The sequence below is a fragment of the Notamacropus eugenii genome, chromosome 4 (assembly GCF_028372415.1).
Source record: "Notamacropus eugenii isolate mMacEug1 chromosome 4, mMacEug1.pri_v2, whole genome shotgun sequence".
Classification (NCBI taxonomy): Eukaryota; Metazoa; Chordata; class Mammalia; order Diprotodontia; family Macropodidae; genus Notamacropus; species Notamacropus eugenii.
Genome location: NC_092875.1, coordinates 324169241 through 324196643, shown reverse-complemented (window position 1 = coordinate 324196643; position 27403 = coordinate 324169241). Strand labels below are relative to the sequence as shown.

Here is a 27403-nt window from a genome sequence, read left to right as displayed (position 1 = left end):
TCCTTTGGGGTCTGTCCAGAAGCGCTCACTCTCTGAAATGCCTTCCTTCTGCCTAGTTTGAACCCTTCTTGCTGCAGTGCGAACCATCCTCTAGGCCTTCTCTCAGGTTTCCAGATGCTCACTGGATCCTCATTTCTGACTCTCTTGATGATGAATCCCCACGTTACCTGGGGAATTGATTCATGTTGGATGGCTTTACCATTTATTCTTTATTTTTTATTCTTTTTTTTAATGTCATGATTTTTTCATTCATGAAGCATTCATTTGTCTCCCTCCCAATTCCCTGAACCTGCTGAAACAAAAGAGAGGAAGGAGAGAAAAAAGAAAGAATGGAAGAGATGAAGAGAGGAAAGGAAAGAATGGAGTGAAGGAAGAAAGGAGAGAAGGAATAGAAGGAGGAGGGAAAGAAGGAGCAAAGAAAGGAAAAAAGAAGGGAATAGTATAGAGTCTTATAGTATAAATGTTCTTTCTGATTCTACTTATTTCATTTTGTGTCAGTTAATTTTTTCCATTTGCTCTTTTTTGAAAATAGCTGACGTTGATGTAGGTCTTTAATATTTACAAAGTACTTTACATACATATATCCCATCAGCACCACCACCCCCAAAATAATCCCTGTTGAGGTTGGTACTGTCATTATCTTCATTTTACAGATTAGAAAACTGAGTCTCAGAGAGGTAAAGTCACTTGCCCATGTTTTGTTTTGTTTTTGCATCCCCTGTGACTAGCACAATGGTTAGCCCATATTAGATACTTAATAATCCTTGATTCTTGCTTGACTGATCACATAGCTGATAAATATCAGTGGTAGGACTCATATCTAGGCTTCTAACTCTAACTTATAAATCCAGTGCTCATGCTGCCTGTCTCTTGAGCACACTAGACCTGGTGTGTTGTTTTGAAGGCTCGTATAGTGCAAGGCAGATTGTTGTGGTGAGAACATTTTCCCTTTGTGCCTTCCTCTCCTCCTGCACCCTGATTCACAGAGAGGAAGAATATCTTTGGAAGAGGCTAGGCTGGTTGGGTAAGCTATGCTAGAAGCTAGGGCTAGCTTGCTGAGCTCCAGCATCTCAACCTGCCTCAAGCTTCAGCAGAGGATATCAGGGATCAGAACTTGTGCTCAGCTGGGCTTCCAAGGCCAGTGGGACACATGCATGAAAGGAGCAGAAGGCCTATCCTCCTATTCTCTGGACACACAAGGCATAACCATTTTCATTCATTAGCCCCCATCCCCTCCTTTTTTTTAATCTTCCATTTAGATTATCAGCATACATCCGTAGGCCTGAGCCCCACTCCACACACTAGCCATCATCCCCTTGTCCCCACGCCCCAGGACCTCGCTTCATTTCACTCTCAGGAATTACACAAGCTTCCCATCTTATCTCAGGGACAAGGTCCATTTGGCTTATAAGCCCAAGAACAGCCCTGTGGTATAAGCAGAGGTGGCCTTGGCTGACACAGAGCAATCCAGAAACAAGCCTTAATGACTGGCCAGGTTGTGACAGGCCTGTGAGGCAGACTCCTAGCAGCTGGTTGGTTGTGTGCAAAGTCAGCCACCACCATGTGCTAGGGTTCCACCCGCCTCCACAGCTTCTTGGCTAAGACTTCTTCTGTTGCTTCCTTGCTGTTGATTATGTCAAGGCGGAAGGGATAATTCAGAAGTAGGGGAGAGATTGAAGAGGAGTGGTAGGAGGTGAGAAGGGAAAGGATCTGAGGTGATGTAAGTCGAAATGCTTATGAGATATGGGGGTTAAGTGACTTGCCCAGGGTCACGCGGCTAGTAAGTGTCTAAGGTAGTATTTGAACTCGAGTCCTCCTGATTCCAGGGCCGGTGCTTTATCCACTGGGCCACTTGCATCTTCTAGTCTTGAGAAGTTGCCTGAGAGGTTGTGACTTCCATAGAGTCAATCTGCTCCCAATCTGCTATGCCACTGTGCTGAATATGCCTGTTTTACCTGTGGATGTACTATAAATTGGGGTATTGAGATTATTGACAGATCTGGGGAGCCAAACTAAGATTGTTGAGCCCTAGGCTAAGGGAGGTTTGCTGTGAACTATCGTGATTAAAATAATTCAGTTTTTATTTAGAAGCCACAAATACTTCTGATTGTCAGGCAATCCATCAATATGATTATTGTGTTTCTGCCTTGTTTGTGCAAGACATGCCAGGCACCAGCAGCGGGGGGTGGGAAGGCTACAAGTCACTGTGGGTTGAACGTCAGGAGACTCAAGTTCTGGTTCAGCTCAGTCTCTTATTGGATGACTTTAAATGATTCACATTTTTCTGGGTCTCAGTTTCATTCTTTTTTTAAAATGAGGGCATTGAACTAAAATTCACGAGTGGGGAACCTGCAGCCTTGCACCACTGAATTAAATAAATGATCCCTTAATGATACCTTTTCAACTCTGAAATTTTATCCCTTCAAGTAGTTTAAAATCTGTTGGGGAGAGATAGAATGTATGCATACAGTAAGAAAACTAACAGTGTAAAAGTTCAGGCCTTTTTGTCTTCCTCTTCACTACCCACTTTCCCTCTAACCTATTTTCCCCATCCCTCTCTTTTCTCTTCCCCCCCCATTACAAATGTGGGGTAATTATTTAAATGGCTTAGAATTATCTTCTAGTCCCTTAAACACTCAAAAATTTATTAAGCACCTACTGTGTGAAAAGCACTGAGGATACAAAGACTAAATAGAGTCTGTGACTATGGAGAGCTTACATTCTACCTAAGCCACATTACAAGGAAGTATAGACATTGTCTTTACTTAGTGAGTGGGAAAGAAAGTTTCCATCTCTTCCTCATTCCTACATGCCTTCCTGCTCTCCATGTCCAATTCCTAGCCTGAAGGAGAAACATAATTAGAAAAAATATTTCTCTGTTCTTCTTTATACTTTATATATCCTGATACGAGTTACCTTAGAAAGTATGGGCAACTAGATGGAGCAGTCAAGGGAGTGGCAGGCTTGGAGTCAGGAAGATGGATTTTCCTGAGTTCAAATCTGGCCTCAGACACTTACTAGCTGTGTGACTTTGGGCAAGTCACTTAACCCTGTTTGCCTCAGTTTCCTCATCTGTAAGATGAGCTGGAGAAGGAAATGGCAAATCACTCCAGTATCTTTGCCAAGGAAAACCCAAATGGGGTCATGAAGAGTCCACAGCAGAGAAAAAGCTGAACAACATCAAGGAAGATACCTGTACCTAAAGAAATGGAAGAATCAAATACAGCAATCAAGAGAAGCATACAGAGGTAAACAGAAAAGGTGAATCAATTCTTGAGGCTGGGGACTGTCTTCTTTGCTTGTATTTGTATTCCCAGAACTTAGCACACAGGCCTGGCACATAGTAAACACTTAATAAATTCTTTATTTATCTTTGTCATCCATCTTCATCAACACTTCAATTGGGCCACATCTTCAAGTTCCCTCTCTCTCTCACCATTACTTTCTCCAAGACTCAGAGCTTTGAAACTCCCTTTTTCCTGTCCTTCCACTTCTTTCACTCATGCTAAACCTGCCTTTATCCTTATCGTCATGATGCTGCTTCTTTGACCCATTCCTGTTCTCCAAATGCACCTCCACCTCACAACTTGCCCAGCCTTAAATCCACGGACTAACCCTATAATGTTGTACTATAATGACCTTTTACTGTTATTGATCTGAGAATCCTCATCTTGGATAGCTCCTGCCTTTCCTAGAGAGCACTGGTGTTAGGATCATCATCATCTCATTCCTCACAGTGATTGTTCCATGTCCTTTCGGATCTTGGAAAGAATCTTTGAAGTCATCTCATTCAGCCCCCTCATTTTACAGATGAGAAAACTGAGTCTCAGAGGGGTTAAGTGATTTGCCCAGAGTCACCCAGGTGGGAGACAGCAGAGCTAGGATCTGAATCCTCTGATCCTAAAACCAGCATGTTTTCCCCAGCACCATAATGCCCCTTTCCTCTTAGTCCTACTCATGTGCCTGTGACACCTTGTCCACTGAGAAGATTGGGACTTTCCAATTGTATCCCTTATCCCTCTTCCATTCTCACTATATTTCCATTACATATATATATAGATATAGATATAGATATAGATAGGTATAGATAGATGTATAGATATATATAGATATATATATCTCCCCACTATATCACATATATTCCATTCTCATTATTTCCCTCCTCCATATCTCTCCTCCATTTACCCATTGTGCCATACAAGAGCTTCCTCTTCCTTCCCTTAACTCCCTCCCCAACCCTTTTTCTGAATTTCCACATCATCACCTATTATCTCCTCTTGTCGCAAAAAACTAGTGTCTGTACTCTTCAATGAAGGTAATCCTTCCTTAATCTCATTCCCTTCTCCCTCCTCCAGGACTTTGCACCAGCAACCATCCTTCCTGCTCACCTCCCCTAATCAGTGTATCTTTGGTCTCTCCCCTTTGGTTCCTTTCTATCTGCCAACAAATAAATTCTGTATGCCCCAATCATATAAGAAAAAAAATTATCTCTTAAATCCTAGTCCTTAACACAAAGTTCTGTCCTGGGCCCCCTTATCTTCTCCCTCCATACTATTTTCACTTGGTGATCTCATTAACTCCCATGGATTTAATTACCTTCTCTATGTTGATGTTTCTCATCTACCTATCCTGATCTTTGCTGACCTCCAGTCTTTCCAACCTCTCCAAATGCCTTTCAGACATCTCAAACTAGAGATGTCCAGTTGATACCTTAAACTCCATATGTCCAAAACAGAACTCCTTCTCTTTCCCCTTAAACTCTCCCCCTCCTACCTTCCCTGTTGCTATAGAGGGCAGCACCATCCTCCCAGTCCTTCAGGCTTGACACCTAGGCATCATCCTCAGTTCCTCACTTTTTCTCACCCTCCCCATACCCAATCTTTTGTCAAGACCTAGTTTTACTGTTGTAGTATCTCTTGAAATTTCCTCTTCTTTCCTCTGACACTACCACCACTTTATCACCTTAGGCCTGGACTATTATAATAGCCTGTTGGCGGGTCTGCCTGCCACAAGTCTTTCTCCACTCTTCACTCTCCAATCCATCCTCCATTCAGCTACCAAAGAAATTTTCCTAAAGTGCGGGTCTAGTCATGTCACACACATACACTCAATAAATCTCATTTACTCCTTATTGCTTCCAAGAGCAAATACAAAATGCTTTGTTTGGCATTCAAAACCCTTCATAACCTAGCCCCCAACTACCTTTTTTTTTTTAAATTTATTTATTTAACTTTTAATATTCATTTTCACAAAATTTTGGCTTCCAAATTTTCTCCCCATTTCTCCCCTTCCCCAACCCAAAATGCTGAGCATTCTAATTACCCCTATCACCAATCTGCCCTCTCTTCTAACATCCCTCCCTTCCCTTATCCCCATCTTCTCTTTTGTCCTGTAGGGCAAGATAACTTTCTATACCCCATTACCTGTATTTCTTATTGCCTAGTTGCAAGAACAATACTCAACAGTTGTTCCTAAAACTTTGACTGCCAGCTTCTCTTCATCCCTCCCTCCCCACCCATTCCCTTTGGGAAGGCAAGCAATTCAATATAGGCCATATCTGTGAAGTTTTGCAAATGACTTCCATAATAGTTGTGTTGTGTAAGACTAACTATATTTCCCTCCATCCTATCCTGCTCCCCATTTCTTCTATTCTCTCTTTTGATCCTGTCCATCCCCAAGAGTGTTAACTTCTAATTGCTCTCTCCTCCCACTGCCCTCCCTTCCATCATCCTCCCCACCCTGCTTATCCCCTTCTTCCCCACTTTCCTGTATTTGTAAGATAGGTTTTCATACCAAAATGAGTGTGCATTTTATTCCTTCCTTGAATCGAATGTGATGAGAGTACGCTTCATGTTTTTTCTCTCACCTCCCCACTTTTTCTCTCCACTGAAAAGTCTTTTACTTGCCTCTTTTATGACAGATAATTTTCCCCATTCCATTTCTCCCTTTCTCCTCCCAATATATTTCTCTCTCACCCCTTAATTTCATTTTTTAAAGATATGATCCCATCCTATTCAATTCACTCTGTGCTGTGTGTGTGTGTGTGTGTGTGTGTGTGTGTGTGTGTAATCCCACCAACTACCCAGATACTGAAAAAAGTTTCAGGAGTTACAAATATTGTCTTTCCATGTAGGAATGTAAACAGTTCAACTTTAGTAAGTCCTTTATGACTTCTCTTTGCTGTTTACCTTTTCATGCTTCTCTTCATTCTTGTGTTTGAAAGTCAAATTTTCTTTTCAGCTCTGGTCTTTTCATCAAGGATGCTTGAAAGTCCTCTATTTCATTGAAGGACCTTTTTTTCCCCTGAATTATTATACTCAGTTTTGCTGGGTAGGTGATTCTTGGTTTTAGTCCTATTCCTTTAACTTCTGGAATATCCTATTCCACTCCCTTCAATCCCGTAATGTAGAAGCTGCTAGATCTTGTGTTATCCTCATTGTATTTCCACAATACTTGAATTGTTTCTTTCTAGCTGCTTGCAATATTTTCTCCTTAACCTGGGAACTCTGGAATTTGGCCACAATGTTCCTAGGAGCTTCTCTTTTTGGGTCTCTTTCAGGCAGTGATTGGTGGATTCCTTGAATATTTATTATGCCCCCTGGTTCTAGAATATCAGGGCAGTTTTCCTTGATCATTTTATGAAAGATGATGTCCAGGCTCTTTTTTTGATCATGGCTTTCAGGTAGTCCCATAATTTTTAGATTGTCTCTCCTGGATCTATTTTCCAGGTCAGTTGTTTTTCCAATGAGATATTTCACATTCTCTTCCATTTTTTCATTCTTTTGGTTTTGTTTTGTGATTTCTTGGTTTCTCATAAAGTCATTAGCCTCCATCTGTTCCATTCTAATTTTTAAAGAACTATTTTCTTCAGTGAGCTTTTGGACCTCCTTTTCCATTTGGCTGATTCTGCTTTTTAAAGTATTCTTCTCCTCATTGGCTTTTTGAACCTCTTTTGCCAATTGAGTTAGCCTATTTTTCAAGGTGTTATTTTCTTCAGCATTTTTGGGGGTCTCCTTTAGCAAGGTGTTGACCCGCTTTTCTTGCACCTCTCTCATTTCTCTTCCCAGTTTTTCCTCCACCTCTGTAACTTGATTTTCAGATTCCTTTTTGAGCTCTTCCATGGCCTGAGCCCACTGAATATTTATTTTGGATGTTTGGGATACAGAAGCCTTAATTTCTATGTCTTTCCCTGATGGTAAGCATTGTTCTTCCTCATCTGAAAGGATGGGAGAAGATATCTGTTCACCAAGAAAGTAACCTTCTATGGTCTTATTTTTTTTCCCTTTTTTGGGCATTTTCCCAACCAGTTACTTGACTTTTGGGTCCTTTGTCAAGAGTAGGGTATGCTCTGGAAATCTGTAAAATCTCAGTTCCTCCAAGGTGGCACAATCAAGCGTGTACTAGTCTGGGCACAGGGAGGGATTTTTGTGCCCAGAATCTTAGCAGAGTTTCCTCTGCACAGCCACCTGGCCTCCAGTTCTGCCAAGCCAACACCAGGGGGCTGGGATTCAGTCAAGCTGTGGGGGGCAGGGCCACCAATCTTGCTCAGGGCCTCTACACAGGGCGGAGGCAAAAAGCAGCTCCTCAGTGCCCCCAGGGGTTTTTATGATCCAACAGTGGTCTCAGACTGCCATAAAAACTGCTGCCGTCTGCCCGATGTGGCCTCTGTAGCCTGAGGCCAGAGCTATGGGAAGGCCCTTCTCCCTTCCTAGCCAGCTGAAAAAACCCCATCACTGACCTTTGGCGCCTGTGGGTTGAGGGATCTGAGGATCTGCTGCTGCGACTGGAGATTTTGCCCAGAGGTGTCCTCCTCCCAGAGCCGCGCCTGTGGCCAAGGCTGGGCTGGGCTCCACGCTCCGCTCCGCGTCTGGTGCAACCGACGTTTGCCGTGGGCCTTTCAGGTCACCCTGGGCTGGAAATCTCCACTCTGTTGTTCTCCACTTCTGCTGCTCCAGAATTTGTTGAGAGTTCCTCTCTATGGGTGTTTTATGGGCTGTGTGGGGAGATGCATGTATGTGTCATTCTAGTCTACCATCGTGGCTCCACCCACCCCCCAACTACCTTTTCTAATCTTATGCTGTACTCCCCTGCATTTTCTCAGGCTGTCCCCCACGCTGTGAATGCTCCCCTTCCTCATCTCTGCGTCCTGGCTTCTTTTAAGACTTCACTAAAATCCCTCCTCCACAGGACACCTTTCCCAGCCCCTCTTAATTCTGGTGCCTTCCTTCTTTTTATTATTTCCTGTTTATTCTGTATATATCTTATTTGCACATACTTCTTTACTTGTTGCTCTCCCATTAGATTGTGTACTCCTTGAGGGGAGGGACTATCTTTTGCCTCATTTTGTGTCCCCAGCATTTTGCACAGTGCCTGGCACATAGTAGGCACTTAATAAAAATGTTGACTGACTGACTGATTTCTGCCTCATGCAGCTGCCATCCCCTTTCATTTCTAAATATGACTGTGTTGGCTGCAGACTGTGCCATTGTCCCTACTCACTCTCCTGAGACCCCGGTAATCTGTTTTCTTTCCCTTTCCAATCTACTAAAGGGTTCATTGATAGCCTCCTACTCACCAAATCCAATAGTGTTTTTCAGTCCTTATTCTCTTTTAACGCCTCTACTGCTTTTGGCACAAGCAGTAATGAGTTCTCATTCTCTCTCTCTCTCTCTCTCTCTCTCTCTCTCTCTCTCTCTCTCTCTCTCTCTCTCCTCCCTCTCCTTCCCTCCCTCTCCTTCTCCCTTTCCCTCTCCCTCTCTCCCCCTTTCTTTTTCCCTTCTTCCTTCCCTTTGACCTCCAAGATACCCCTCACTGCTGGCACCACACATTTCAGGGCTCCTCTGCTGGCTCTCATTATTCTTTGGTCTTCAAGATTCTATCCTAAGCTATCTGTTCTCTTGAAACTCTTACCCTTGGAAATCTCATTCATTTTCACAGCTTCTTTCACCACATCTACACAGATTAATCCAGGTCTGTCTTTCCAATCCTGACCTCTCTTTTGAACTCCATCCACTATTGCCTACAGGATGTTTCCACCTGGAAAAACACAGCACCCAACATTGAATCTGTCTAAACCAAGTTTATCATTTTTACCTCCCCAAAAATGTTCCTTTTTCTGACTTTACTGTTTTTTGCCAGTGGCCTTACTGGGCATCCACTCTTCCAGAGTTGCTTTGGCTAGAAAAAAATCAATCACCTCACAGATAAGATGATGACAAGCCTCTCTGAACTTGGCTAGTTTGGGCCTTCAAGGACGGACCACAACCTGTTACTAGATCCAGACTTTATGGGAATATAATAATGTATGTCATGTGATTTTTATTTTTGACCAGACCAAACACTGATTTCCTCAATGCAGGGAACTCCCCCTATCAATTCATGCCTATACCTTCTCTATAGCTTAGAGTCAGAGAGAGTTGCCTGTGGTCCTGAGATGTTAAAGTGATGCCCAGGGTTGCCGAGTCAGTAGGTGTCAGACACCGTACCTGAACCCAACTCTCCTGACTCCAAGCCCAGCTCTCTAAACTTCATTACCTTGTATAATAAATATATCATTTATACATGATAAACGTAGAGTACAATAGCCATAGCATGGCTTAGTATGTGCAAAATTAGAGGAAAATAAAATCATTTGACTGTGGCCATGAGGGAAGATTGTGGTACCTGAGTTATAGGATGAGTAGAGTTTCAGAATTCAGGGAGAGGAGCTGGGGAGGACATTCCAGGCACAGAAAGCAGTGCAAAAGAAAGACATGGAGGTTGGAAAATGCTAGCTCATAAATAGTCCAGTGTGGCTGGAAAATAATGCATATGGAGGATTAGACTGTAGAGATAGGGCGCTTGGAGGCTGATTGCCAGGCTAGGAGTTTTGGACTTTATTTGGAAGACTAAATTGGGAGCCATTAAAGGGTTTTGAGCAGAGGAGTGATATAATTACATCTGTGCATGAAGACAGTTAAATCCAGCAGCAGTGGGAGCGAACGATTCCTTCTTATGGAGAATAAATCTAGTCTCCTTCCCATGAAAGCTCTTCAGATATCTGAAGGCAACTATCATGCTACAGGTTCTTCTGTTCCACAGGTTAAATGACCATTCCACATTACAAGGAAGCTTCTTGGTTTGTTTACCTAGATTCATTTATTCATTCACCTAATCTTTTGCTCATTAGAAAAGGGCTGTTAGAAAACCTCAGAGACTGGGGTTATAAGAAGAAACTGAAATTTCTTCATGGGAACAGCCAGTATTTCAGCGTGACATGAAAGTGTAATGAGAAGAAAGAAGCCAGGGGTGAAAGATCATGCCATCAATATTTGGTATTGTATTCCAAAGTGGTGTCTCAGGTGGGTTCTGAAATTAAAGGAAATTGAGGGTTAGAATCGGCCTTATCTAGGACCCCCACTTCCCCTGCTGAACAGGGTCTGCCATTTTCGCTTAGAGAGTATGCTCCTTTTTCTGATGTCTACATGTGTAACCAAGCTCTTCTCTGTTGAAATGTACTTGCTTCATTTAGCTGGGAGGTGTCTGTATCTGAGCTATGCATAGCAGAGTATTATTAGAGCGGGCATCAGTGCATCTGTAATTGAACCCCATTCCCCTTAGCAACTGTTGCCAGCAACACATCTAACAGAAGGATGTGATACCTTTTTTGAAGGAAAAAAAAATACGTCTCAACCAACTGATAAACACAGCAGGGCTGCTGTGAAAAGGCAATCTGAATCCAGGCAAATTCAGATTCTGGCACGTGCACAGTTTTAGAAATAAACAGCCCTCTACTACCTTCTAGAAGGCATTCTGTTCTTAGCACCCAGCCTACTAAGTGGCAAGCAGAGAAGTCATGTACTCCACTATACCCTGTCACCCTTAAACATTACATTGGGCTTTTTCTACACAGAATTTCTCTTGGGTCTGTAGGAAGGCTCATTGGATTTTTTTTTATTATTATTAGAAAAAAAAGCTGAGGGAGCACATGATAGCTTTCTTCAAATACTGGAAAAGCTGTTAAATGTTTTGTCTGGCCCCAGAAGGTGGAATGAGGTAAAAAAGTTTAATGTTATGACAAGCTTCTTGAAAGTGATGGCCATCCGAAAGGCTATCCCAAGGGGGTGGGCTCCCCTTCAATGGAGTTCTTTCAGCAAAGACTAGATGATCAGCTATTACCACCTATTGGGCCCATTGTAGTGGAGGTCCATTTAGAGGTATACATCACGTTGGGTAGACACTGACATCCTTTCCAGTCCTGAAATTCCATCATTCTGTGATTGTGTAAGCCTACATAGGGCCTTAGAGATCACCTAGACCGGAGAGTCTCTAACCAACAGATGAGGCTTGGATTTCTCTAAACCCTGGGTAGACTACTCTTCAGTCAAATGGCCTTTGTCATTCTCTCCTCTCTATCTCTTTATAATTCCTAAGAATTCCCAGCACTGAGAAAAATTTAGCCAGAAAGTATCAACAATGTCCTTGCTCCCTTAAGGGACACTTATCTCCTATCTCCTGGCCTTTCTGTAATGTCAAGACTTCAGTGAAATGAATAGGACCCCTTCACCAAAAACTGGAGGATCTTCTCATTTTATAGATGAGAAAATTAAGCTCTTAGAAGCTGAAGGAACTTGATCAGAAAAGAATTGGGACCAGAAACAAGGTCACCTGATTTCCATCTCCATATTTTTTCCACTGAATCATGGGATCTTCTAAGTAACAAAGCTGTGAACTTAGGGTTAGAAGACATCTGTTCTGTTTACAGTTCTGACACTAGCCAGCTAGGCAAGTCTCTCCCCTTTTCTAGGTATCTTTTTCCTCACCTGTAAAAAAAGGAGGTTAAACTAGTTGACCTCAGAGATTCCCTTTCAGCTCAACATTCTGTGATTTGCTGCATCCTAAAAAATGATAGCCAAAATTAAGGAAAATAATAAGAGAAGAAATTTATATAGCCCTTGAAAGTTTATATTTGTGATTTCACTTGAACCTCACAACCCTGTGAAGTAACTACAGTTATTACTATTCACATTTTACAGATGAGGAAACTGAGTCTTAAAGAGGATAAGTAATTAGTCTGACCATGCTAGTAAATGTCTGAGACAGGATTCACAACCAGGTCAAATTTTATTCTAAGACTAGTAATTCTAAGTCTTTCCCCTGCACTACCTTGATGGTAAAAGCTGCGAATCTTCTCTCTCTTCCAGAGAACCTGGAAAAGTGCTGAAAATATCATGAGTTTCTAATAAATCCTTGTTCATGCGATATGACCAAATTGACCCAAAATTGTTCCTAAATTCCTTTACTAGAGCTATAAAACTGTGTTGAAAGGAAGGAAAAACAAGAAAGCCAGATGGGATCACTTTATAGCGAAGCAGCAGCTCTATTGAATCTGGTTCTCTGGGTGATTTCCACTGTGACTACTTCGTGAGCTTTTGCATTGTGTGTGTCTTCAGGAAAAGACTTGTGCCATGTCTACATGAGGTCTTGAAGGCTCAGAGCACACCAAAGGGCTGAGTTAGGATGTACAGAACTGATCCCTAAACACTTCCAAAAACTCTGGTAGCAGAAGTTTAATACCAGAATCAAAAAATGGAACTGAAGTCAGTGCTAGAACAAATGCCACATCTGATTTGGATGTAACAACCACATGACCTCAGATAGACAACATTGTATAATCACTTTCTGTTTTTCCAGAATACAGAGAGGATAAATCTTCTGAAGAAATAGCTCCAATTTACCATTTCCTGGATTATCTGTGGCAAATGGCTAATCTGGGACCCCCACACAAACACACATACCCCAACTTCCTGAACAAAATTTCTTGCATCCCCTTTTAAGTTGATACATATATATGCTCAACATCTCTAGACTAAATTTTTAATACTAGTCCAAATCTGATGTGATAAAAGTTTCAAGAAAATTACTTAACAAGCACATTCCCAAACCAAAGAGAGATCAATGTTTGGAGCTATCCCAGTAATGCAGCTCTTTTCCATTGGTGCCATTAATTGGTAATTGTTATTAGAAATCATCAATGAACAAGATTGTAAATGGCTCCAAAGAACTCAATGATAGTTTTAGTTTAAGTGGAATGTGAAAGGATTTCAGGGGCTTCTGTAGGCCCCCAAATAAAATCTTTTATTCTTATCTAATCTCTGATTCCTGAAAATCCGTAGTGTTACGTTAGCTTAAGTCTTTGATCCTTATAAGAAGGGATATTCCTCTGTAAGGGAGTGGGGAGGGTCATACTTTAAAGTGTCCTTAATTCTGAATGCTTTCTCATAGGAATTAGCAACCTTCAACATGCATGCTGACGTTATTCAGGCAGGCCCTGTGCATTGTTGGCACATTTTCTTATATATACTGGGCACTGATACCTTTGAGAGTCACTGTGACACACAAATGTACACAACATTCTTACACAGCCCTCCATGCTTAGCTCTTTCTATCTCCATGATACCAAACTCTTGGCATACTACTTTTTCTTTTTTTTACCATGAAGCCTTTTTTTAAAATTATATTTATTTCTGAACATACTCCCTTTCCCCCTACTTATTTGCCCTTCACTTATAACAAGGATTTTATAAGAAAAAATGATGCATTAAAACCAGGCAATACATTGACTACATCTGACAGCACATGTAATATTCTATACCTATAAAGAAGTTAGGGAGACATATTTTCTCTGGAGCCATGCTTGGTCATCATAATTGCATAAGCATTCAGTTTCATTTTATTGGTATTTCCACTTACACTGTTGTAGTCCGAAATAAGTATGTACACTATATTTCATGTAATTCTTTTTCTCATTTTACTTAGTATCAGTTCATATGCCTTCCCTTTTTTCTCTCTCAAATCTTAAACATCTATCCTTTCTTATGGTGCAGTAACAATCCATTACATTTATTTGCTACCAATTTTTTTTAGCTATTCCAAAGCAGTGGTCAGTTACTTTTTTTCCAGTTCTTTTCAGCCACAAAAAAATTAATATTTTAGTGTATATGCAATTATTCTATTTATCACTGATATCCTTGGAATATGTAGACATTTACTCTGAGACCCTTATTTTGATTTTAAAATAGTTTTATTGTTACTTTCATTTTCATACCCCATCATTTCTCCTTAACACCCTCCCATTGAACCCTTTCTTGTAAACACACACAAACAATCTTTTTTTTAATTATTTTTTAATGTTTAACAATCACTGCCATACAATTGAGATTTTATCCCCCCCACACCTATCCCCCACTACTCCCCTCCCTCCCCACGACGACATACAATTCTGTATAGGTTCTACATATACTTTCCTATTGAGTACATTTTCACTATAGTCATGCTATGTAGTCGGACTAAAATAAATGGAAGAAATCATATAACAAATCAAAACATGATACACAAAAACATACACATACACAAACATGATCTGCTACATTCTGCGAATGACTTCCATATTTCTTTCTCTGAGTGTGGAAGGCATTTTGCTTTAGAGAACCACCATTGGGATTTTTTTTTTTTAAGAAGTTCTTGCGTTATTACAAAATTCCAAGTCTACCAGAAGAAACTCTCACACACTGTGGTCGTTGCTGTGCACAAAGTTCTCCTGGTTCTGCTCCTTTCACTCAGCATCAGGTCATATAAGTCCTTCCAGGCCTCTCTGAAGTCTTCTTGTTCATCATTTCTTATGGCACAATAGTACTCCATTACATTCATATACCATAATTTATTCAGCCATTCCCCAATTGATGGACATCCCCTTGACTTCCAGTTTTTGGCAACTACAAAGAGACACACAAACAATCCTAAGCAAAGCTAACAACACAACAGTTACGCCTGAAAGGACATACCTTATTCCATATCGTTGGTCCTCACCTTTCTGCTGAGAAGATTAACAAATGTTTCTTTCATCAGTGGAGATTTTTTCAAGAGAGGGAGTTCTGATAGGAGGAGAACTGAGGATGTTAGTCACCAAAGAGAAATAGAATGTTACTTCACATTTATAAAGTATTTTATGGTTTACAATATTCCTGTGAGGTTATTCCTTATTTTACACAGGAAGAGACTGAGACTCAGAGATCATAGGATTATAAATTAAAAAGCTGGAAGGAAATTTAAAGACTATTTAGTCCCTGGCACTCATTTTATAGATGAGAAAACTGAAAATCAGAGAAGTTCAGTGATTTTGCCCAGGGTCATACAGCTAGACAAATGGGAGAGGTGGGATTTGAAGTCCGATATTAAGTAAAGTGCCCACAGTTACATAGAGAGAGGCCTCAAGGCCAGTCTCTCTGTCTCCAGATCCAGAGCTCTGTCTTCCTTGCCGCTCTAGAATGAGATGGCCACCAAGAGGGAACAAGTACATAACAGGAAGACTGTGACTCTCAAGACTTCAGTGGCATCAGCTTCTGCCTAGGATCTGCACTGTGTAACTCAGTTGTTTTGAGTTTCCCAAACTGGTTTAGGTCGGGCTCTTTGAGAGAGATTAAACTTTAAGGTTCACACGCTCCAACAGGCGCGCGCACACACGCACCAACTTAGCAGCTAAAGTGTAATTAGCTTGGAGTTGGAGGGGAAGAGACCAGGAAATCGGTGACCTAGGAAAAACAAACATTTCACCTATTGAAATGGAAAACAGAAGAAAATGATCATTGACCTTGCATTGGTACTGGAAGGAGCTCAGCATTTGTGTGCCCCAAACCTGTGCATTCAGCGACTCATTACCAATCAGAAGGTGATTAACCAATCTCTGCACTGAAAACAACAGCAGTCTCCCAATAAATGCCACCTGCCTGATGTTGTGAGCTTCCCTTCCAGGCAGAAATCCAAACCGCCAGCCTCTTCGATACAGATGTTTTTAAAATCACTTATAGTACCCTTCTAGATTCCACTAGGAAGATGCAGCCTTATAAATGAGAACATCAGGTTTTTTTTTTTTTTAGCCCATAGAGTAAATTCGAAACAGGTCATCACATACCCTGGGAGGGTGGTAGAAGGGAGAAAGGGGGAAGGGCTCAAACCTCTCCTCCTCCATGAAGCCTTCCCTGATCCCAACTGCCCATCGAGATCTCTTCTCTCTTTAGGCCCCCATAGCATGTTCTGTGCTGTACCACTCGTTTGGCTCAGAGAGCAGGCTGCCTGATGGGCTCACTTAATTTGTCATCTGAAATGTCCTTGTCTCCCTCACTAGACAGTGAGTTCCTTGAGGGCAAAGGCTATGTCTTTATACTCTGTATATACCCCCACAGCACCTACCACAGTACATGGCACACAGTCGTCATTGTCACCTTTAGTATTTTGTCATTTAATTATAAATAAACCCTTACAGATGGGATGTCAGCGGTATCCTACTTGGGTCATAGGGATAAGTTTTGTGGGGTGGAGAAGGGAAAGTAATTTCATCAGTGGGAAAAGGCTAATAATTAGGAAGGAATGATTACTCAAATGGTATCCAGTGAAATCCTGGAATTCCAAGAAGCATAAGTGTGGGCACCATGAAAAAAAATGTTGATGCCAGTGACATTTTTCCTCTAAAATATTTTTTTAAAATTATTTCATCTTAAAGTGAAAAAGTTTTATTTTATGTATCATTTTTTCTTCCGTGAAAATAGTCTTAATTATCTCTATATTTCCTGACCAAGAAGGCTATTCTTTTTATCCCAGATTCAACATTTTTGGGTTCCAGCAATATATTTTAGGCTCAAAAAGGTTCTTTGGTTAAATTAGTTTGAGCTGCTAAATTGGAGTTTTAAATGCTCCTCTATCTGGGCAGGAGGAACTTTCTTTTTCTAATATCTTTCCATAGTGGCAAGACATAGTTTCTATTCCTACCCCACTTCCAACTTTTTAAATTAATCTCTCATCTTTCTTTGCCTGTCTTTTCCTTCTTTCTTTCCTACTCTTTCTCTATCATCTGTATTTCTTACTATTTAGCCTTCTGTCATTCTATTTTATGTGTATCATCTCTTTCTCTACCTCTGTATCTGTCTATCTACTTACCCTTTTAAGTCCACCAGTAGACGTCTTCCTGGGACTTTCTGAGACTGTCCCTAGCAGCCACGCCAAAACAGGCTCTGGGCAGTTAAGTGAGTTATTGGAGAAGCCCAGATCAGGTGTCAGGCTGCGTGCCTTAGACTGTCCTTGCGGGTAAGCAGCATGGCCCGGTACCTCTCAGGCCCCAGTGAGCCACCCCCTGCTTATTGGCAGCTCTCACCTCCCCTGCCATGTTCCTCCCTTCCCAGGGACAGGCAGGAGACGGCAGATCCGTTCCTGCAGTGGCCAGCCACCTAGGGAATCTAAACTATGCTGAGCGGCTCCAGATTGCCAGCATCTCAACCCTGCCTGGGCACAGCCATCTGAGATAGGGCGCCTATACCTGCTGGAGCTGTCACTGGAGAGCTGGCCCAGCCCAAACAGTGGAAAAAATCTTCTGGCCTGGTTATGTAACTACTGGACTCTTGTGTGCTGGGGTTCTCTGGGGGAGGGACACTATGTAGATGAGGAGATGGTGGCAGGGATGTGACGGAGGGAAAGAGAAGAAAGACATAATGTTACTTTGTTGAAGGAAGGAAAAATCAGTCAAAAAGTATTTATTGAGGGTCTAAAACTTGAGTAGACACTATGAAGAATATAAAGTATAAAGCTTGATACCTTTCTGAAGGAGCCCATAATTTCATTAAAGAAGCAAAACTATTTGCTACTTTAAATTTAATGTTACTTGATCATTCTATGAAAAAATTGATTGCTAAAATGTGTAGTGCTATTTGTAAATACAGTAAAGTTCAGAAAAGAAAAATATTAATATAGACTGAAGTAGTCAGAGGCTTATTGGAGGGCACAGGGTTTGAGACAAACCTCTGATGATATCTTAAAATTTGGAATAAATGAAGAATAGGAAGGAGGACTTAGCTGACAGAGAGAATGACTAAAGACAGGTAGAAATGATTATAATCTGAGAAAGGTCTGACTTGGTCAAAGTATGTATACTGTGAGATTCAGAAAATGAGCTTAAATAACTATAAAGGGACTTGACAACCAAGCAGCTTAGAATTGATATATTGGGAAATAGGGAGGCAAGGTAGGTTCTTTTATTTATTTATTTAAGCGTTTTATTTTTCCCCAGTTACATTTAAAAATAATTTTTAGCATTCATTTTTAAAACTTTGAGTTCCAAATTCTCTCCCTTTCTCCATCCCCATCCTCCCTCATTGAGAAGGCAGACAATTTGATATAGGTTTACACATGTGTAGTCATGTAAAACACTTCCATAATAGTCATGTTGTGAAAGAAAACAGACCAAAAAAAACCTATCAAGAAAAAAGAAGTTTAAAAAAAAGGATGTTTCAGGCTGCATTCAGACACCATCAGTTATTTGTCTGGGGATGGAGAGCGTTTTTCATTGTAAGTCCTTCAGAGCTGGCTTGGGTTGTTGTGTTACTGAGAAGAACTAAGTCCTTCACAGCTGCCTGTCCCACAGTATGGCGGTTTCTTTGTATACAGTACAGTTCACTTTGCACCAGCTCACATAAGTCTTTCCAGTTGCTCTCAGAGTATCCTGCTCATCATTTCCCATAGTACAATAGTATTCCATCATAATCATATACTGCAATTTGTTTGGCCATTCCCCAGTTGATGGACGTCCCCTCAATTTCCAATTCTTTACCAGCAGAAAAGAGCTACTATAAATATTTTTGTACATATAGGTTAGCAAGGTAGCAGGTTCTTGAACAAAGAATCAATACAATCTGAGACAGTGTTAGAACTGGAAGGAATCTTAAATATCTAATACAACTCTCTCATTTTTATAGATGAGGAAACTGAGCACCAGGGGTTAATGAATATGGCATTTTAAGCAGTGCTTCTAAAACTGTGGATTGTGACCTCAGAAGGTCATGAAATTTTGGCAGCAGTAAAAGATTTCTAAATGCACAACAACCAAAAATTAATTAAAAACCAAACACGGAATGAATCCGAGGTGTTTCTGGCAGCACTTGCCCAACTTCACTGCAGCCTTGGTTCTGAACACAAAGCAAATGCACTTTGCACTGCACATGCCCTCAGGCCACATGAAAAGGGGTTGTGAGTAGAAAAAGTTTAAGAAGCCCCATTTTAAAGTATGTCTTTTGATTACGGAGAAGGATGGATTAAAGAGAAAGGAAATAAAACCTTGTTTTCTTTTCCCTGTTTTATAAAAATGTACGTGCTGGGATCAAAAGATTCTCCATTCAGGAGAGTGAACAAAAAGAAATGAATGAGGGTGACTTGGGCCCCATAATCCAGGTGTGAGGGAGGCTCAGGTGGACACTCATCCTCCTCTCCACCATAGCCCAGCAGTCTTGGTAACATCAAGGTGTGTTTTTCCAAAACTGGTGACATTCTAGAGATGGTTCCCAGAAGTCAGGAAGCAAACTTAAAAACTGAGACTGACCTTCCTTTAGCTAGGGTTTAGGACTCTGCCCTCCTCTGCCTTCATTCCATTCTCCTCTTCTTCTTTTTCTATCCACTTTTGCTTCCTATGTGTTCAGACCATAGATGGTAGATGTTTCGGGGCTGCTCCAAATTTGAGTTCCCATCAGGAGTCGGGAGCCCTGATTGGCCCACATGTTGTATGGGTAGCACACAGCAGCCACTTGGCTAGTGTAAAACAGTGAGACTGGAGGTGGCACAATTCCAAGACCCTGGGGTCTTCTCTGATACATAGCCCTTGAGTGTCTCCTCATCTGCCTCCTCTACTCCCCATATGCCGTCATTATATTCTGGATGCCAGCATCAGTGGGAAAGATTTTTCAGGAAATTGTGAGAAAATGTCATGGAAACAAATGGAGGGCAACTACAGGACAAGTATTTAGGAAGCCAGAAAGAAATATGCTTCGAACTTAAGGGTTGGACATGAGTATTTATCCCTTACCAGTCTAGGTTGTTACATTCCCCTCTAAATAAAAGATTACTTGAAATAATAAGATGTATTTGTATGGAGTTAAGTTCACTCTCCTCACAACTCTGTGAGCCAGGTACCATTTTACAACTAAGGTCTAGACCCCTGAAAATGAGATGGGCAGGGAAAAAATGAGACAGGGAAAAAAATCACCAAGATTCCCAGTAAAGCGTTGTGGCACAGTGGGCAAAGCATTTGAGTAAAAATCTGGTCCTAGTCTGAGATTTGCTATAAATTTGCCGTGTTACCCTGGGCAAGTCTTTTTCTCATATGTAGGCTCAGTTTCTACAACTATAAAATGGTGTGGGGTGAGGGTTATTATCCCCCCCTTTATGAAAGAGATTGAATGATTCACCCAAGATCACAGAGTTAGTAAATCTGAGAGCTAATATGTGAACTCAGTGGTCTCCTGATCCCAAGTCCTGCACCTTTTTTTTGGTCAAGTTTTTAATGTGTCCCTGGGAGAGGACTTGAAGCAGCCAATGTGGAGGCTAAGAAGCATTTTTCCTATTGTAGGGCGTGGGATTTCATGTTGAGGGAAAAACCCCTTTGTGGCATGGTCCCATAGAATGCCTAAGGCAACCTTTTGCCTGGGGCTCTTGGGGAAAAAAATAAGTTCCTATTATATCTTGTGAGAACTGGGGAAGAATGGGGTCTGGTGATAAACTGCTGAGGGTTAGGAGTACAGTTTGCTTCTCTGGAGCTCAGGGCAGTGTGGATGACTGATATGAAATTAAGGAGTATATCATTTTAGAATTGAAAAGGATTTTGAGATTATCTATTCCACATATACTATGCCCAGATGGCATCTAGGGTACTCATCTAGGAGTCATGGACACTCATGATACTTCTACATGGCAGGGGATAGAAAAAGGAGACTGTTTGGCTCAACTGATTCGTATTCAGGGGATTGATGACTATTTTTTCTTATCTACTACAATTAAATTTACTTATTATTATTTAAAGTTATTTAAGGGATTGTCTGGGCCCCAGCTGATTCTTTTTTTTTTTTTAATCAGCTACCTGCCTTTGGAACTTTCATCCATTTACTGTTATCTCCATCAAGGAGAGAAAGTGAAATGAAAATGAAGAGACAGGAAACCTCACAGGGTCAGAGTCACATTCTAGTCCAGAAATTTTTAGATTATCCGTGATTTAGCCCCAGCACAGAATATTCAGTCTTGGTTCTAGTGAGAATTTTCTCCTAGCATTTCACATTAATGCTAGCCCACACTTGGAGTGTGCTCAAAGATGTAGGAAGTCTCTACTAGAAATGACCCTGAGAAGCAGACAGTGCAGCTATCTTGTAGATGTAGCAACTGAGGCTCAGAGAGATGGGACAACTTGGTTGTGAACTCACAGTATGAGGTCACACATTTGAATTTTAAAATTGGGGGGCACCTTAGAAAAATCCACCTTCCCCCATCCCACACCATTTTATAGTTGTAGAAACTGAGCCCCCATTGAGAAAAAGACTTATCCAGGGTAACATGGTAAATTTATAACAAATCCCAGACTAGGCCTCAGATTTTTGCTCATGTGCTTTGCCCACTGTGCCACAACACTTTACTGGGAATCTTGGTGATTTTTTTTCCTATCTCTTTCTATTGCCCATCTCATATTCAGCGGTCTAGACCTCAGTTGTAAAATATGATAATGGGTGCAGGGACTCACTATTGCTATGAGTCCTGGTAGAATAGGTCCCATCTCCTTCCCTGAATCTATCTGAGCATTAGCTAGGGAAGTTAGAGGGAAGTAACCTGTGCTCCAAAACAAAAGATCAGCTTGCCATCTCTTGACTGTAGTATGTCTGGGGATGTGGCCTCACTGACTCATTGAACCCCTCGAGGCTTTCTTCTTAGTTTTGTGGGGCTGGTAACCTTGGCCCAGTTCATGGGGTGTGTCAGGAGCCCTAATTATAGTTTTATAAGACACTTGGAGATGGAGGGATAAAAGAGATCTGTTGAGAACAGAACATATGATTAGGGGAACACACACAAACACACACACACCTGTCCTTTCCTCCTTCTTAGCTGACTTCCTGCCTGTACCCCAGCTGTACCTTCCACGTGTAAAATCCACATGTGCCTGCTTAACACACCTACACTAGTCATGTTCAACATAAAGATGTCCTTTCTGTGTCCCGGAGTTTACCAGGGTCGCTGGATCTGCTTTCTCCCTTGACGGGCACCAAACCAGAGTCCCTTCTTGCAACCTGGCTGCGCTGAGGGTGGGGTGAGCGTGGACTTTGCACAGGTTAATTGTTATGTGGCATTAAAAGATGACTGAGATGGAGGAGTTAGTTGTAAGTATACATGAATTATGTCTATCCTTCTATAAATAGATTAGATGCATTCCTGAATGGTTACCTATAGAAAGAAGTTCTGTATATTGGATTCTGATTTCCTATTGACTCCTCTTGTAAAAATAGTTGATGAAGGAGGAAAAAAAAGTTCTAAGGTTGTAGGATTTAGAGAGTCGTATCTAGAGAATAGGGTCAGGTGCAACATCGTATCCCCCATGGTGCTTGATCCTGTTAAGTCCATACATTTCAGTAGAATGGAATCAGTGGGCAGTGTGGTATAGTGGGAGTTAGACAAGAGGAGCATGTAGTCCTAGCTGTCATTATCAATTATAACTCTCTACGAGTCTCTTAACCTGTCTGGTCATCAGTCTTTTCACCTTTCAGATAGGAGCCACAATGCCTACCATGTATCACAGAGACAGTTGTAAAAGAGCTCTAACAAGTCTAAAAGCTAACAAACATAAAAGACTATTCTAAGAGGAACTTTAAAATTTTATATGTCCTTTCACCAGTTAGGGCAAGTCTTCTTATTTTCAGGTCTGGTATATGGAACGGTGCCTACCATGTCTAGCTGGCACAGGGCAAGAATACCACAATGGAGAATCTGCATTTATGAAGCACCTATTGTGTTCCAGGCACTGTATTAAGTAAGCGCTTCTTAGAAATATTATCTCATTTGGTCCTTAAGACAATCCTAGGATGTAGGGACTGTTATTATCTCTATTTTGCAGATGAGAAAACTGAGGAAAACAAGCTAAGTGAGTTGTCCATGGTCACACAGCCAATAAGTATCTGAGGCTAGATTTGAATTCAGATCTTCCTGACTCTAGGTCCAGTGGTGTAACACTGAGCCACCAGCTAGCTGCCTTTGCCAGTAGCCTATGGACTATATGTGTAGGGAAGTAACAGGAACTAAGATTGGAAAGGTAAGGTGTGGCCAGCTTTGCAGGGACATTTATTGAGAATTCGGGCAAACACACTGGGCCATTTGTATGTCATCTTCAGTCTTGTAGGACTTTAAAGTCCAATCTGTATTTTCACTCCAAAAGTTAAAACTCCTGCCACAGGACTAGACTTCAGTCATTATTATCCCTCCAGGAATCAGGAGACTTGAGTTCAAATCCTGGTGGACTAATTAGCTGTAGGACCTTGTGTAAGATACTTCACCAACCTCAGGTTGTCCATCTGGAAAATAAGAGGGTTATGGTAGATGGCTTGCTGTGGTCTCTTCCAGCTCCAACAAGCCAGGGATCTATCAAACTAGCTGTCCCCAAAGGCTCTAACCCATATGCACTGTCTCCCCTATTTATATTTGTTAGTTTTACATTTATACTTCTCAGTAATATAAATTTATACATAAATTTGGCATGGTAAGTATTTTTATATGTTAAGCATTTAAAAAAAAAAAAAACATTCCATACAGCACCATGTCTTAGCCTGTCACGCCACTGTCACCTTCTCCCAGTGTGGTGTAGTGGATAGGCCACCAAACTTGAACTGAGTCAGGATGACCTGGGTTCCAGTCTCACTTCAGATCCTACCTGTGTGACTAGACAAGTCATTTAACTTCCCTGTGCCTCATCTGGAAAAGAAGGAGTTTAGACTTGATGGCTTCTGATGTTCCCACAGCTTATGATATATAATACAGTGATGCTACCAATGCCAATGACTGTGGGAATGGAGAAGACCTTCCTCCCATTAACCTTTGGTGGAAGGATACAGAGATGGCAGCTGGATTTTAGAGCTGGGAGGGGAAACAGAAGCATATGTACTAAAACAAGATGCTGAAAATCAGTGAATATTCTTGGGGAGATTCATAAAGCTGGATAAGGAGAGGTGTCAGAGTTGTTGTTGGTCTTTGAATAACCTTCTCTCCCCATATCTCATCAGTGATATGCTAAGTGTTTATTGAATGTCCCAAATGCCCATCCACAAGGGATACAACAGAAATACAATACATAGTCCTTGCCCACAGTTTCTTCTGCAGCCCAGAAACTTGTGGAAATGAAAGATGGAGTTAGACACATGCTGTGTTGCAGCTTGTAAATGTCTCCTCTCGAGCTTGGAAGGCCCACCTCTCATGGGGAGAGAGGTACACCCTATGAGTATAGTAAATAACTGTGCATTTGAAGAACTTCTTGTGCTTCCTGGGTTCTGAAACTGATCCAGACTGAGCATCTATGTATAGTAGAGTAGAAAGAGTGCTGGCTTTGGAGTCCAAGGACCTGGGTTTAGATCCCACTTCTGATACTTGAACTTTCCATCAGGATTTTCCTATCCATATCTCATCCACAAATACACATACTGATTTTGGGGTGTTTGGGGGGTTTTCTTGAGGTAGTCAAGGTTAAGTGACTTACCCAGGCTCTCACAGCTAATCAGTGTCAAATGTCTAATAGATTTGAACTCAGGTCCTCCTGGCTGTAGGGCCCGTGCTCTTATCCGTTGGGCCACCTAACCACTCCCAGTTACCTACTTTCCCAACAGCACCTCCCCCCACTCATCTCGACTCTCAAATGCTGTGAACATCTCCTCAACCTTCCCACCCTAGCTCCTTGGGAGGAGGCTTCAGCAGAATTGTTCCTTACCACCAAAAAAAATCAAAATTGAGGATCTTTGAACTAAATGGTCTCTTAAGGGCCAGCTCTAAGATTCTGAGGTCTGTGATTCTGGCATAGTAAGATCTGCTTTGGACTGTGATCCAGGAGATAGGATCTCTAATCCCAACTCTGTCAATAACTAGCTCTGTACCCTTAAGCAAGCCATTTTCCTTCTCCAAGACTCACTTTCTTCATCCATAAAATGGAGTAGAAGGGGATGGTGTCTAAGGATTTTTCCATCTCTAACATGCTATAATTCTAAAGCAGATGTTACGAGCACACGGCAGGTGCTCAGTAAATTGGTTGATATGTTGAAGAAAGTAGAAGAAAGGATGGTAAGGAGGACTTATTGGAACTAGGTAAGATAACTGACTCTATTGGGCTCATAGAATCATACACCTTCCCCTTTGTCCTCCCTCCCTCCCCTCAATTCCTGAAAGTGCTCTCCAGTGCCTTTGATGTCCAGTAGTCTAGGCAGCTGCCTACACCCAGGGCTGGGTGTGTCCCTCAGGGTAAGAAGAATGGTCTGTAGGTGGCACTAGCGTACAAGGAGAAGCCAGGGACCATTTGGGACGGGCAGAAGTTTGCATAGCCCACCAGCACACATAAGCCTTTATCCCCTCATTTAACCTGGGTACCTTATTACCTGAGAATCTCTCAAGAGGAAAGCTTTAAGGAGATGAATAAGGTATCTTTTTCAAATCAAGCTACTTCTACAAAGATGGCTCTAACTGGACATTTCTATCACTCTCAACATTTACTCATCTGGATCACAGGATTTTGGGGGTGGGAAGAACATTAGCTAGACTAGGTCACCTAGTCTGACCTCTCCATTTCACAGATGAAGCAACTGCAACCTAGCTAGAGGGATTGACTCTTGATACAGCATGCAAGTGGTAAGTGACAGAGCTAGAATTGAAACCCAGCTCTTCTGACTCTAAATCCAGTTCTCTGCTCTGAGTCCCAGGGAGGTCAATCAACCTGCTCAGGGTCCCACATCCAGTGAGCAGCTAAATTAGAAATAATATATAGGTTTCTTATCCCAGCAAGTCTGCTCGAGTTAGCCCCAGGGGACTCCCCTGCCTTTGGGAGCAAAATCATTGGATTTCAAGATGGAAGAGACTTTTGAAATTATCTGGTCCAGTCCCCGCATTTGACAGGAGGGGAAACTGAGACCCAGTGAAATGAAATGATTTGTTTAAAATTATAAGAAATGAGTAGCAGAGCCAGAATCTGAACCCAGGTCCTTGAACTTCAAAACCCAGAGTCTTTTCTTATCATCTTTCTAATGAGTATGGATTGGCAAAGTCTGGAGCTTGTTGGTTTATTTATTTTTTTTTCTCAATGCTATAAGAAAGAGTTTGCAAGAAGAGCCCCTACCCTTTAATGGGCCCTTTCCACTATCACAGTTGGTCCAGAGGAGCCCCAGGGGACGTATTAATAATTGGGGGAAGAGAGGAAAATCAGATGCTAGGCTTGACTACAAGCAGGCCTCATTAGAAAAGAAAAGAACAAAATGTATCTCAGTGATAGTCATTACCATTCCTTTTATACACGTGTACACACCCACACCACACACACCCACACCCACACCCCCACACCCACACCCCCACACACACCCCCACATACACCAAGACTAGAGAGCAGAGAGAGCCTGCCTTTCTCCTGTCTTTGTTCGTTCATTTTCTCTTGCCCAAAGCTACTATCTCTAGTGGTGTCCTGGACCCCAGTCCCTGACATCTCTTCCTGGACCATTCTCTATTGGTCATTCAGTCACTGTCTCTGCCTGCCTCCCTCTCTCTCTCTGTCTCTCTCTTCTCTTTTATGCTCTTTCTTCTTTCTCTCTCTCTCTCCTCTTTTGCGTTTTCTCTCTCCTCTCTTTCTCTTTTTCTCTTTTTTCTCGCTTCTTTCTTTCTTCACCCTTTCTGCCTTTTTTCTTTCTCTCCTGCTCTCTCTTTCTCTTTTCTCTCTCCTCTCTTTTCCTTTCTCTCTTTTTCTCTCTCTTCTCTCTTTTGCTTTTTCTCTCTTTTTCTTTTTCTCTCTTTTTCCTTCTTTCTTCTTTCTCTCTTCTCTTTCTCTTTCTTCCTCTCTTTTTCTCTCTCTCCTTTCTTTTTCTCTTCTCTTTCTTTCTCTCTCTTTCTTCTCCCTTTCTCTCTCTCCTGCTCTCTCTCTTTTCTCTCTCCCTCTTTTCACTCACTCTTTCTCTCCTCTCTCTTTTCTCTCTCCTCTCTTTCTCTTTCTTTCTCTCTCTCCTTTCTTTTTTCTTTCTCTGTCCCTCCCCCTTTCCTCCTTTCTTCTCTCCCTTCCTTCCTCCTCTTCTTCAGGTTCTCTTCAGTGGTCCATCCTTCTACAAATATGTCTCCCCATCACACGCACACAAAACCTTTTACCCTCCTATACTCTCAAGCCATCATTGTGTCTCTTCTTCTTTCCTTCTAGATTTCTAGAAAAATAGGAAGCAGCAAAGATTGAAACCTGAACCAAGGTGGTGACTGTGAAAACAGAGATTAAAGGGATGGATTTGAGATATATTATGGAGATAGAGTGGACCAGATCTGGCAGCTAAGCTGACCTGAGGGGTTAGGAAGTATG

At 41.7% G+C, this 27403-nt stretch overlaps 1 protein-coding gene across 18 annotated transcripts in view; it reads left to right on the top strand.

Annotated features, from left to right (window-relative positions):
• Positions 1-27403, top strand: part of CTIF (cap binding complex dependent translation initiation factor) — a 490358-nt gene that overhangs the window by 349849 nt on the left and 113106 nt on the right. The window contains exon 11 of one of the 18 annotated variants that reach the window (XM_072605164.1): positions 305-6095. The exons of the other annotated variants lie outside the window; for them this stretch is intronic. Coding sequence (XP_072461265.1) covers positions 305-445 — 141 coding nt within the window. The 3' untranslated portion in view covers positions 446-6095. Of the gene's footprint in view, positions 1-304; positions 6096-27403 lie in introns of those variants that run through there. 18 annotated transcript variants of the gene reach the window in all.